Consider the following 12,909-nt stretch of genomic DNA (forward strand, 5'->3'; position numbering starts at 1 on the left):
TCTGTGTTCACCAGGCAGTATTCTCCAAGCTCACTACTCCTCTCTCTTGTATTGGGTAAGTCAGGTGAAACCCCAGTTGTCAGTAGTTACACTAACTAGCATAAAACAATGCAAGAGAATAAGGACTAGTCATTGTTACTAATAAGTGGAAGTCCTATATGTCTGATTAGCCAACACAATTCTATGTCAATCACCTTTATTTGTTGGCAGGTTATATAGAATTTAAAAACAAGCTTTTAATTGACAATAGGCTATTCTAAATTTTGCACAATGAAATTATTTCCCTTTTTAGTCCAGGGTGCCACTAGATGGCACTACATGTTAACATTGGAAATGGTTTGTGCTGCAGACAAATGCTGTAATATTCTTAGGTCACATCAAGGACATGAGGAAGAAAAGAATGCTGTGGCTTTCCAGGCTTACTTCACATTGGATTTGATACACTTTCTAGGCAGCTTGTAGTATCAGAATAAGCTGCAAAAATATTTTCTATTCACTAAAAAAGAAAACAAGCTATACCCAAATGCAGTCCAAATCAAATGGGGTTGGGGTGGAATTCATCAGATGATATCTGAATTTGAGCTTTGAGTTCACATCTCAATCTATCATACAATGTTTGCTAGAAGATGAGTCATGGCTAAAGTGTGATTCTGGAGGGATGCAGTATAAAACCACCCACACATACATTCTATAGAACTTGGATGCAATCAAAAATAGACTCAGAGATTCATTTCTTTAACAACAATCTGGAAGCTCATAAGCGTTAACCTGAATGCCAAAATGCATCTTTATCAAAATATATTTTTAATGCATTAATTAAATTAATGCTGAGGTGACGTTGTAGCTGTGATGGTCCAGGAAATATGCAAGAGGTAAGAATTCTTGTGGCTGATATCTTTTATTCAGCTGACTGTAGGGCTGGGATAGACATAGGCAAGCTTTCAAATATCACAGCGTTGTGTTGCACATTACACTTAGGACATGCTAACTGCACTTAAAACATTTGCATTCAATTGTTTGAGCAGTAAAATATATGCTAAGTGCCATTGTAGCATAGTAAATTTAGGAGTTTTCCAGCGAGGAGTATCTGCAGATTGGATTACCTACCATACGTTGAATTAGCCTCTGACTGCTCCACAGAAGTAATACCATTAGGAACTTTCTATACATTGGCGGGGTTGGGACCAACAAACAGCTGTTTGTTGATGTCACCTCCTGCAGCACACCATGGCATACCAGACTCTTCAAAGACTCCAGTGCTTAGAATGTGGTTTTTTTCAGATTGCAGTAAGCATTACTGTGTGACTGCTCAGAAAGCCTTCAAACTTGTAGCAATGCTTACCACAATCTAAATAAAACATGTCTTAAGTGTAATGTGTGACAAGGGTCACAATACCATTCCTTAGGCCTTCGTGTGTAATTAAAGCCCCCTCTACACATTATAGGTATCATTCAATTAACTGGTTAATTGTATGATTACCTTGAGACTAGCTATATATACAAAGTATCACACATTAAAAAGCTCCAACCGGCTATAAAGTTAGACCTTAAAAATGTGTACTAACCTTATAGCTGGTTGCTATCCAGCCTTAATTTGTATGTGTAACAGGGTCTTCCCTGCAGCTGGAAGCCCCATCAGCTGACAGGGCTCCTAGTCTCAGGGGTGCACCATGGAGGAGATCATGGCAGCTGTGATCCCCAAAGGCCCAGGGGTGTATGAAACCCCCCAGGGCCCACACAGGAGTCTGGTTCCTGGCTGCAGGCAAGGTGCAGCTGGGATCCAGAGCCCCATCAGTTGCTGGGTCTCTCCATTCTGGCTGTACCTAGGCCCTGTAGCTGGGAGCCCCTTGAGCAAAGGGGGATCCCAGCTGTGGCTGCCTGCTTCTTGCTGATGCAGGGGGAGTCCAGGATTGGGCTTCCCCTATACTGGCAGTATGGTGTGATTGGATCTAATGCGCAATCCCACACGAGAGGCATGACTGTGAGGTTTTCCAGCAGGAGAGAAAGACGCTGATTGGCTGGATGGGGCAGGGGGCTACCTGGAACCCCTGTTTTGGTGTTCCTAGGGAGTTGGAGTTGGTATTTCAGGGGCTGCCCACGGTCTCTGACTCAGGCTGCAACTTTAAAAAAACTTTTCCTAGAGAGCCACTTAATTTCATTTCAGTCCTCTCTGCCTTTCACTGTCAGATTGGTGGGTAGGTGTGCTTTCAGTGGTAAACACATTGCTGGATGTGGGAAAAATGAGCCAATGCACAATGGGCACTTAATACCACAAAATAGCTTTCAGTTCCATTGGCCCATGAATTGCTGATTGTTCCCTCCCCAGAAACAGGGGCACCTTCCCCACCCATCTCAGTAGTGAGCATCACCAGATCAGCCAGTTGCCATATGAGGGCTGGAGGTTGTGGGGACTGAGGAGTGGTGTAGCATAGGATGCCTGGAGGACTAACCAGACACTAGTCACAGAAAGCTTGGTGTCCACATTTAACACTAATCTGGTTCATGAAGAACTGGTTCAAAATAATACCATTTTTCAAGGTATACTTTTGAAATGTTCTAGGAGGTTTACACTGTTCTAAATTGGCTTGTATATCTGAACACTTGCAGTTTAAATGTCATTTAAATTTCGTTAAGGGTTTGATTCTCCCCTGACTTCGGGTAAATCACAGTCTGTTCAGGTTAAAAGTGAGTGCAAGTGAGAGAAGAATCCAGGTTTTCTCAGCCCTAGGGTAATTCATTGATCATAAAACAAGAAGAAGTTACTAGTCTGACTTCCCACTTTACACAGGCTTGAATTAATTCCCAATTGAACCAACATATATGTTGTAAAACAATTTCTTCTGCATTGAAGGTTTTTGTGGTGATGTCTTATATTGGACCAATGGTATAGTTGGGAGGGACACAGAAAAGCTTTCAGATACCACAGGAACCTTCCTCAAGTCTCTAGGAAAGAAGCAGACACAGCAGAGCTAAGCAACAGATGGAACAAGGGCATGTGTAAAACCATCTGTAAATAAAAACAGAGAAATGATCAGGTAGCCAGCAGATGAGCTCTCAAGGCCAATAATGTGTTCCAATGACCATAGGGATAAATTCTCCAGTGACATAAATGAACAATACTACAGGCAATTTGATGGTGTGAAACCCGCATTCAACAGCTGGACAGTAATTTCCTGCAGAATTTCTGAAGAGTTAACTACAGGTTTATTTCCTTTCTCCCAGCCTAAGAGCTTTAACTTTGAAACTAATTTAAGTTAAGATTAAATTTTGGACTGTTAATTTAGAGCCACCTATTTGAGTTATAAATGATGGGCCCATGATGACTGCTCTCACTGACTTTAATGAAATTGAGACTCCCCCATAAGCTCCCTGTGTTGAGCTTGCAACATGTTTACAAAGTTCACCACTTTGCAGGCAAAACAAATTCAGGTCAAAGTTAGTACAGACAATAAAATAAGCCTTCTATTTGTGTTATGTTGAAGTTTTGATGGGTCACTCTGTGTCCTGAAGAATAGTTCTACTACATAATGGTAATTTGTCTATGATTCTGCAAACCCCGATAGAATCACTGGAACCACTTGTATGAGTAAAGTTAAGCACAAGTTTTTACATTTGGTGCCTTGACTTTGAAGGGTCATTCCAATCCTTCTTACAATGCAGTTGTGTTCCTAAGGAGCTGGACTTATTACCCAGCAAAATCAGTAGGGATCAGATTCTATTCTACCTATTAGGGACAAAGCAAACTTATACAAAACACAACATTTACCACCTCTAGGGATGCTGCTTCATTGAAGTCAAAGGGAATTTTGCCACTGGCTTTGATGAGAGAAGAATTGGGCCCTAACCCAGATTGCAAGGGCTCCTTACATATGTTAAAAAAAAAGAAAAAGAAACATGCTTTATTGGAAAAAGCAGCATGTTAGTTTTACCCAGCCCTGCAGCATCTGTATAGATCAGGCACTTCAGCAGAGCTTTTTGGACCTTTTATCTAAAGCTGATTCAGTCAGCCATTTGATAAAAGTGCCAAAAAAAAAAGCACCCAATCTATAAAGATGTTGGGTGAGCCAGGTCCAAATAATGTGCTGCCTCTTCTGGGCATGTGCTGGAATTGGCACGGGAGTGCACCAAGTTTTAAGTAAAGCACTGGGTTTTTTTGTGGGGTGGGAGGATAATGTCTGTAAGCAGCCAAGTTTTCCTAAATACCCTAGCACTCAGGGTCTTATCTAAAGTATTGCATGTCACTTTGATAGGACTTCACATGAGTAAAACTGCTTAAGCATTGGTGGGAATAGGTGGTAAACGGCTATGAAGCCAGTATGAGGGCCCAGGTCTTTGTTAAATTAAAATAAATGCTTTCAATTAATTGGCTTGCATGGGTATTTAGTGCCACTTCCATGTGTCCAAATGCCCCATAACATCAGTTGTGTCAAATGCATGTGCACTCTGCCACCTTATTTCAGGAACCATCTCTCACCTCCAACATTTTATCTCTTTCTTTCTTTCTTTCCCCCAACAGAAATAATGCGATCTAATGGCTTTTGTTTAGCTAATACTGAAACAATTGTTATTGACCACAGTATACCGAATGGGAAAGACAAGCACCTGGATACCGATGCAGCAGAACACTTGTAAGTGTATAGTATGTTGTATATTATTCCTGAATAGTGTCCATTGTTAACTTTATCATATTCTCTTCTTGACACAATTTTAATATCCAGGTAAATGCACCAGCCATCATATATAAGACCTGGGTTGGTAGAGCTGTCAATCCAGTTGAGGTTTTTCTGGGCTCCAAAGATCCAATATTAAAATATTCCCCACGGAAATCATTGTTTGTAGAGGGGACCAGTCATCTTTTGATAGAAAGACTAGAGCTGGTCCTCTAGGGTAGGGGATCTCAACTGGGGTGCCACAGCACCGAAGGGTACCACAACCTGTTGTAGTGTGATAGGTGCTAAGGGGCAAATCTCCTTAACTCATTAGAGCTAAAGTGAGCTAAATTGTGGCAAAATGAAATGTTCTTATATACAGGTGCATAATGCTCCAAGGTGGCAAATAAAGTATTTCTTGGTAAAGAAAATCTTTTTTGTAATTTTGACTCCATTTTCTGCTTGTTGTAGGAATTTGGGGGTTAGACACTGCAAACAATAAAGCTTTCAAATAGAGTTTGGGTAGATGAGAATATCAACAGACTTTTTTTAATGGAAATTTGCTCCTGCAAAGTTCTGTCATACCAACTGATTGATGTTTCACTTTAACAGTATCAATTAGCTACAGGAAACTGTATATTCAAGAATTTTAAATATTTGTAACGAAAAACATTGAGCTGCACATTAGTCAAGACAGTGAAAATGAAAGAAAAGAAGTCAGTAAAAATGTGGTGGGTAAAATGGACAGAAACTTGCCCAGTGGAGTAGAAAGGTGCTAAATAAATGTAAATTATGTATTGTGATTTGGTTTTGGTGTAGACCTGATCCTCCTCTGTGATTATTTAGACTTCTCTGGTTTCTTGGTCCAACAATCGGAAATGAAATTTGTGGAGTTGGTTGTGCTGCTTTCTAAATGACTCTTGCCTCCCAAGCTCTGTGTCAGAAATTTTTGCATATGGAAATACGTTAGGAAGAGATACTGAGATAATGTCAAGACTACTGGAATTTTGCCTGAAATGTAAACTTCTCCCATTAACATCTACCCATAGAGAGCAGAGGCTCTAGTTAGATGTAATAGATAGAACCTAACTCTTCTCACCATGACCTTACACCAGTGTAACTCCAGGGTCTTAAATGGCATCATTTTGGATTTATATTTGTGTTCATGAGGAGAACTTGTTTATACTTTTTTCACTAGCAGTAAGGTAGTACATGTATCTACAGCACATTAATAAATGTGTACACGTGCCTAGAGTGGGAAGAAAAATATGTCCTTTGTAAGGTAATATATCTGTTGAGGGATTTGGGAATAATTAGTGAGGATAGAATAGGAATGTGATAATTAAGTTTTCTGCATGTAACTAACAGTTTGAAGAACTATTGTCTCAAAAACCTTTGTTTCAGAAAATACCTGTTCACAATGGCACAGAGGCACATGAAATATCTCACTTCTATTGCTGTGCTGTCTGCTACAGTCTCTTTAAGCTGGGTTCAGTTCCATAGGAACACTTTTTTGAAGAACTGTAAAAATCTACTGTCTTTCACTTTAAATAAAAGTCTTATACTTATTTTTAAGTAGAATATTAAAATAATTCCCCCCCCCAAACACACACACTTTGGTGTTTCATATCGTATATTAGACAAGAGAAGCCGTGTTTCAGAGTGCAGTGGAAGGTCTAGAGCTTTCCTGCAAGTGACTTGTGATATTTCTAGAAGAAAAAGAAATTGAATGTGAAAACTTGCCACTGCTGCTTCTTTGCCCTGGGTCTTTGGTGTCACCTCTGAAATCACTTCACTTAGGTCATCTGTGATGAGGTTGTTGGGATGACTGCAGTTGTGCTATTCAGTTACAGAAGTGTAATTAAACCAGAAGGATGTGATGATCCACTTTATACTGAAGCATTTCAGGTTCCATCTATTTAATCTCTCTTCAGTGAATTAAATGATATCTGTCTAAAGAGATGTTATAAAATATGAGCTGTTAAAAAACATCCCTTGCAAGGCAGGTCCTGTAATTAGATCTGGGCAGGAAATTGTTTTCCCAGCCTGCAAGAGTATTTGCAGTTCAAAAACATTTCCTGTTTTTTATCAGAAATCAGGACGTGGAGAGTAAGAGCCTTGCCTACCACAGAAAAGTCAGTATATCAGTGGTTAAAGTGGAGCCTGACATTTAAGTCCCTGGCCTGATTGGGATAGAATGGACTGCAAGAGTGTTATCTTGTAGCCCAAATGAGTTTCCTAATCATAGGGCAGTAAGGTAACGCTCACTGGTACATGCAGTCTCTCTTTCCCAGAAGTTTTATCCTGGTCAGAGCTGGAATGTATATTGCATAGAAAACTTTGGTTTTAACAAATTAACATTTTCTGATCCCCTTAAAATTCCGATGTCAGAGAATTCCTGTTGTCTAATGCCAGGGTATGTAGAGAGCGCAGAAGGCACCAAACAAGGAGAAACTGGGCACATCTACATGTGCACTTAATGTGCCTGAATAAACTCTGGAGCTTATTGCTCCAGAGTTTTTTGCTTCTGAGCATGCTGTTTGAATGGGCACCCTGGAGCAAAAAACTCTGGAGTATATTGCTCTGGAGTTTATTCATGCACAGCACATTGAGCTCGGTTGGAGCAGCTTGATATGCTGTGGAGGGGCTACCTGGGACTTGAGGGTGCTTCAGGGCAGGGCCAGCCAGCAGGCAGCCTCCGCACTGAAGCATTGTCATGCCAGCTGGGCAGCATCTACATGTGCGCTGCTGTGCATAAAAAAACTCTGCAGCAGGCTGGTACTTGTATTTGCAAGTACTAGCCTGCTGTGGAGGCTAGTTTCATGTACCATAATAGAGGCGCTTGTGTAGACGTGGAAAGCTGCTAATTAGGCAGCTCCACAGTAAACATCTGGTGTGGACATACCCACTGAGAAGGAGGACACTTCTTGACTTCTAAAATCTAAAATATGTGCGTAGAAGATGGCAATAAAACTATATAGGAAGTGGAGAAGGGATAGAAGGACCCAGGTGGAAACGGTAGTTTTTCAGTTTCCCTAGTATTAATTAAACATTGTGGTGTACTGCAAAAGCCAAATGGAGAGGATTATCTTTGCACTGAAAGGATTATAGCTCCGTGTTCAAAACCAAAAGAAAAACAAATCCCATGCAGGCTCTGTCCTCCGTGTGCTAGGAACAGAGGCATTCAGAGTAGCTGCCAAATGCTGTGAGAATGAAATGAGAGGATCTGGGCCTTGATTACATGACTCATTTTTCCAGGGCTCACTTGCTAGCTTCCTTCCCTCCGTACCAGCAGCTGCTAAAGAAAGTGAGGGTGAGTCACTTTACTCCTGTGTGAAAGTGACTGGTGAATTGTTGAGACATTGAGACTAGAGATTCTTCTTAAGTGCTTCGTGTACAGTTGTTGATGTACAATGGTTTGAGCCACTCTTGGCAAGTGAACATTCACTGGATCTTCTCAGTGGTCTCTGAAATTGCCTGATGGGAAAGATTTCCTGGGGACACAGCCTTTCTGGAGGGAAGAGAAAAAGAATGTTTGAGAAAATGGCTTGAATGCTTTTGATCTGGGCCAGCTTCAATGTGATGCACTTTACCTGAGCTTCATGAGAAATGGTGCTGTTAGAAAGAGTCATAGGTGATAAGTAGCGTTCAGTGGTGAAAAAGCTTCATAGAAATGATTTTAGGTAAATATTTGCGCTAACAGGCAGTGGAAAATGTACTGCTTCCATCTGAGCACCACACTGTACCATGAGGGTTAGATCTTACTAGTTTTATTCAGAGCAAGCATGCAAGTAACCCATCCTCCTCTCAGCCTCTTGTTGGCTCAGATCAAGCATAGTCCTATGCTTGCCTGGTAGGGGAAATACCATGATCACCACGGTGACTTCCTAGTCACACCTGGGGAAGACCTCTCTGCTGGCATGACATAGTACCCACATAAGTAATGCAGTTAACCTTGGCTTTATGCCCACTTTATGGAAATAGGAGACTCCTCCTTAGCTTGCTCCTGGGGCCTTATGGCTAAGGGCAAGTGAAACTCTGGGGCATCTGAACCCCAAGCCTCCTTGGGCCTGCAATTAGGATGCCCACCAAGGGTTTTGGAAACATCTGAAACCCCAGATGAGGGTGGAGGATGTTTGCCAGTAGTGGGGTCACTTATGGTGCTGGACTGAATCTTGGATTTGGAATTTCATTTGGCTAATTTGACTTGGAATATGGAAAATTAAAAAAAAAAAAAAGCAACTCATCCTCCTCCTGTTCATTTCTGTGGTTTAGCAAGACACAGACTTACTGTTATTGTGGGATGGGGAACATAACTGCTCCTTTTAATTTTCCTCTCTCTGATGTGCTACCTCCCGTAACATTCCACAGTTTTGAAAATGGCACTGGACTCTTCTGGCTGATGTATTAAGTAAACCTAATTGCAATGTATCTGGGCTTCACAAACTGCCTTTGTGGTTGTGGGCCTCTTAGGTGGTCTAGAGGTACAAGCAGTGGTCCAACAGAATGATTCACTGTGGTTTTGGAAGAAGAGTTGGCTCTGTAGAAAGATCTCTCTCCTTCCAGGTGACTAGCACAAAGAGGAAGCTCCCGCAACCATTAGAAATATTTCTGCTGTTACCCGGCCCTGATGTGAAATAAGTCTACTTTGTCATGTTTATTCAGAACATAGCCTGAAGGGTGGGCAAGGAGCATTAGCCTGAGGTGCAAATGGAGAAGACATTCTTGTCTGTAGATATTTTTCCTCCCTAATGATTCCCCCAGTGTTCCCTAGAATCAGTCTTCAGCTATTCTTGCCTCTTTTTCCACTGTCTGATTGTTTATCCCCTCACTTTTTATTCCTGACCAATGTTATATAACTGTACTCAAATGATTTCATGCTTTTTCTCTTTTTACCGCCCCCCTTTATTTTAGGTTTGAAAACGTCAGCGAGTTTACTTCAGAGCTGGAAGACAGTGATGACCCAGCAGCCTATGTCACCAATTTGACATACTATCATCTGGTTCCATTTGAGACAGATATTTTGGACTGAGGCAGTCCAGACACCCAGTCAGCTAACATGCAGCCGACTTCTGTCCTAGGCTCTGATGTCCCCATTGCATTGCATTGCACTTCCATGAACAGAGCCTTGTGATTCAAATTACCAGTAGAGAAATGGCTGTGAATATCCTATGAGACTGATGATCTTCCGCAGTGACTCAAGAAGGTATCTCGTAAGGAGCTAACTGCTTCACTGCTAATGATAAACTCCTTTTCTGTGAAAGGAATAGATCATAGAACTACCTGGATTCAAGGAAATCTTTGTGCCAGTGCCCAGGGCAACCTCAGACAGAACCATTAGACATCTTGCTCTAGTTTGGCACCAGGGATCACTGATACCATGCAACTTGTGGTAACGTCTATCTTTATTAGCTGCTTTCTATTATAAGGCACCACCAGAAGTTGTTTGCACATGTTCTCAGTGCACCTCTACCCAGTATTTATGAGAAGACAGACCAACTCCCAAACCAGCCAGATTCTAGGGGTGGTCACTTAAACCAGGTCTCATAGGTTGCTATTTGTTCACTTATAGGGTAACTGGTGCCTTCAGTATAATGTTACATATACCATTGAGTGCCTACAGGAAATACACACAGTCTGATTACTTTAATCCTTGGGTTTTGTCTTATCACCGGAGAGCTGACTTTTCATTCTGGAAATAATGTAGCAGATGGGTTGGTGGCATTGGAATGGAAAGTACACAGTAATTTGGTACCCTGAATGACTTCAGAGTTTTGGAAAGCTAAGCTATCATCCTACAAATGGTTGATATGCATGCTAGACTTTTGGATATGATTTTTCTCTTGAACCAGGAAATGTGAACAGTGCTTACAGTTGTGTATGCCAGAGAGATCATGACCTTCGGGTATTACTTTTCATAGGATGGGAGGAGACAAATGATATGTTGATATTTGAAGGTCTGTTTGACCTGAGAATTAAAGATAAGCAAAGAAGATAGGAAAAATGAAGACAGGAAAAACAAACCACCCATCAACTCAAAGAGTTTATATAGCCCACTGACACTCACCTACTAAGTAAGATTCTAATCTTGCTTTAAGCTGGCTTCATACTGGTGCTATCCCATTGAAACCAGTGGATTTACACCAGTGTAAGAGTTAGCAGAATCAGACTCTATAGCCCCTTAACTGCCAAGTAGTGCAGTGTGAACTTCTCTTAGGGTTTCATCTTGTTGCATTCTCAGAAATCTCAAACTGAGCCAAGAGGACTCCACAACCTGCATGAAGGGGCATTGACCTCTCATCAGACATTTGGGCACATAATTACCAGCATGAATTTAAGGGGATATGAACTGCGAAGAATGCATTTTGAGCTAGTTATCTCTACAGTGACTTCGGCTTGATCCTGAAGAACTTGGTACAGCCCCTCTCCTTTTGCAGACTCTCTAGGGCTACATGTCTAATAACAATAAAACAGAATTTGCTATTGTAAATAATAAATTATTGAGAATCCTAATTCTTTTACACAATATGTTTTTAAAATATATTTTAAAAAATAAAATGTTACTCACCTGAAGTATGCTATTTGCAATTTAAACTGATGGCCTCCATTTATTTTTCTTGGAAAGGAAACAGGAATCAGGAGACATGTTTTCTGTCTGCCACTGCTATTAACCTGCTGCATGACCTTCAGCAGCTCTCTTGGTCTCTCAGTTTTATGCATTTATAAAATAGAAACAAGGGGTTAAAGTTTCAGATATCCCTATGTTGCTGCAATGTTAATATCTGAGTTGTTGGAGCACTCTTGTAAATGTTACTCAGTCAGACAGACCTGCTCTTGGTAAGGCATCTTAAGATTTATAGATAAAAAGAGTTGTGCTAGAGTGCAAATTTGTGACCAAGTTTAAACGTGAGCAATTTTCTTCATCGTGGGAAAGCAGTCAGCTACATATGTGAATGAGGGTAGTTTTTGTGAACTGGTTAAATCTATAATGAAGACCTACCTTACAAACAGAAATGGCACTAGGTTCACTTCAGTCAGTTTTTTAAAACCAGTTTAGTTAACCAGATTCAAAAGAGGGGGTCAAGTCTCTCTTTTTGCTACATGCACATACGCCAACCATATTAAAAGGGCACTATGAAGGCATTGTCAAGGTCAAGCACTTGCAAGTTAGGAAATGGCAGAATCATGGTTGCCTGTACAATCTTCTTGTGTGATACATAACAGGTAGTCCTTGCATTTGTTCCTACTAGAATAGCCTCTGTAGCTATGACATCATCACAACGTTAGAAGTAGCTTATGCCAACAGAAGGAGTTTTCTCCCCCATGCTCCTTGTCCATATGCCTTTGCCAACAAAACCATGTAGCAAAACCTGGCCTTAAATTATATACTATCTTTCCCCCTATAGAATGTAAAGAATGGGCCTGTTGTAGGGATTAACCCTGAACCCTAAATTTTCATTCCAGGTGGTATGTGAAAGTGGGATGTAGGGGGCATAGGTTCTTCCTCAAACCAGAACTACACCTTTCCACCCCCTCCAGTGTTTCCCTGTTCTAGTCCTGCCCCTTCCTCTTGCATGGTTGCATCTTTCAGTCCAGATCTCACTTAGCTATTCTGCAGCAGCAGTCCTCTGCTTTCTTATTCCCTGTCTCTTTGCTGAGTCTGCTGGTGGAAGTCTGAATTAGTCTCTTCTGCATCTACTGGCTTTCCTCATCTCATGCTCTGATCAGTTTCCTCCTTTTTCACACTACCCCTGTATAGTCACAGTCTCACCTGAAGCTCTTTGTTGCAATGAGCTCCTCCTGCCCTCGCAGGCCCCACTCTTCAAATCAGACAGCTTCCTCTTCCAGGGTACCTGGAATCAGCAGGGACTGTCATTGTGAGAGCAAGGGAGAGTCTGCTCAGGTGAGTAGTTGCTTCACCTCAATTGATGTGTATCCCAGAGGGAGAGGTTATCACAAAGAAAGTCACGCTCATCCCTGAAGTATACTTTGTGCATATAGCTGCTATAATCTAGGATGTCCCCAACCATAAATTACATGGGACTCTTCAATGACTTGAAGTTTGGGTGGATTTTCATGGGGAGAACAAAAGGCTCACTTGTGTCAGAAAGACTTATTCTTGCCAAACTGTAGCCCTTGCTAATGTTTTCAGAAATCCATAAGAACTTTTTAAGACAAGCAAAATTGATTACTGTTCTGGCTTCTCAAACAGCAGAATCATTCAGTTGAATTTTAAAAAATTTAATCTGAGGCAGACATT

At 41.2% G+C, this 12,909-nt stretch overlaps 1 protein-coding gene across 1 annotated transcript in view; it reads left to right on the forward strand.

Moving 5' to 3' along the window:
• PXDC1 (PX domain containing 1) overlaps nucleotides 1-11,232 on the forward strand; it is a 22,066-nt gene extending 10,834 nt beyond the window's left edge. The window contains exons 4-5 of the mRNA XM_025202404.1: nucleotides 4,517-4,628; nucleotides 9,564-11,232. Coding sequence (XP_025058189.1) covers nucleotides 4,517-4,628; nucleotides 9,564-9,681 — 230 coding nt within the window. The 3' untranslated portion in view covers nucleotides 9,682-11,232. The remainder of the gene's footprint in view (nucleotides 1-4,516; nucleotides 4,629-9,563) is intronic.
• Nucleotides 11,233-12,909: the final 1,677 nt, after the last annotated feature.

The sequence above is a fragment of the Alligator sinensis genome, unplaced genomic scaffold (genome assembly GCF_000455745.1).
Source record: "Alligator sinensis unplaced genomic scaffold, ASM45574v1 scaffold579_1, whole genome shotgun sequence".
Lineage (NCBI taxonomy): Eukaryota > Metazoa > Chordata > Crocodylia > Alligatoridae > Alligator > Alligator sinensis.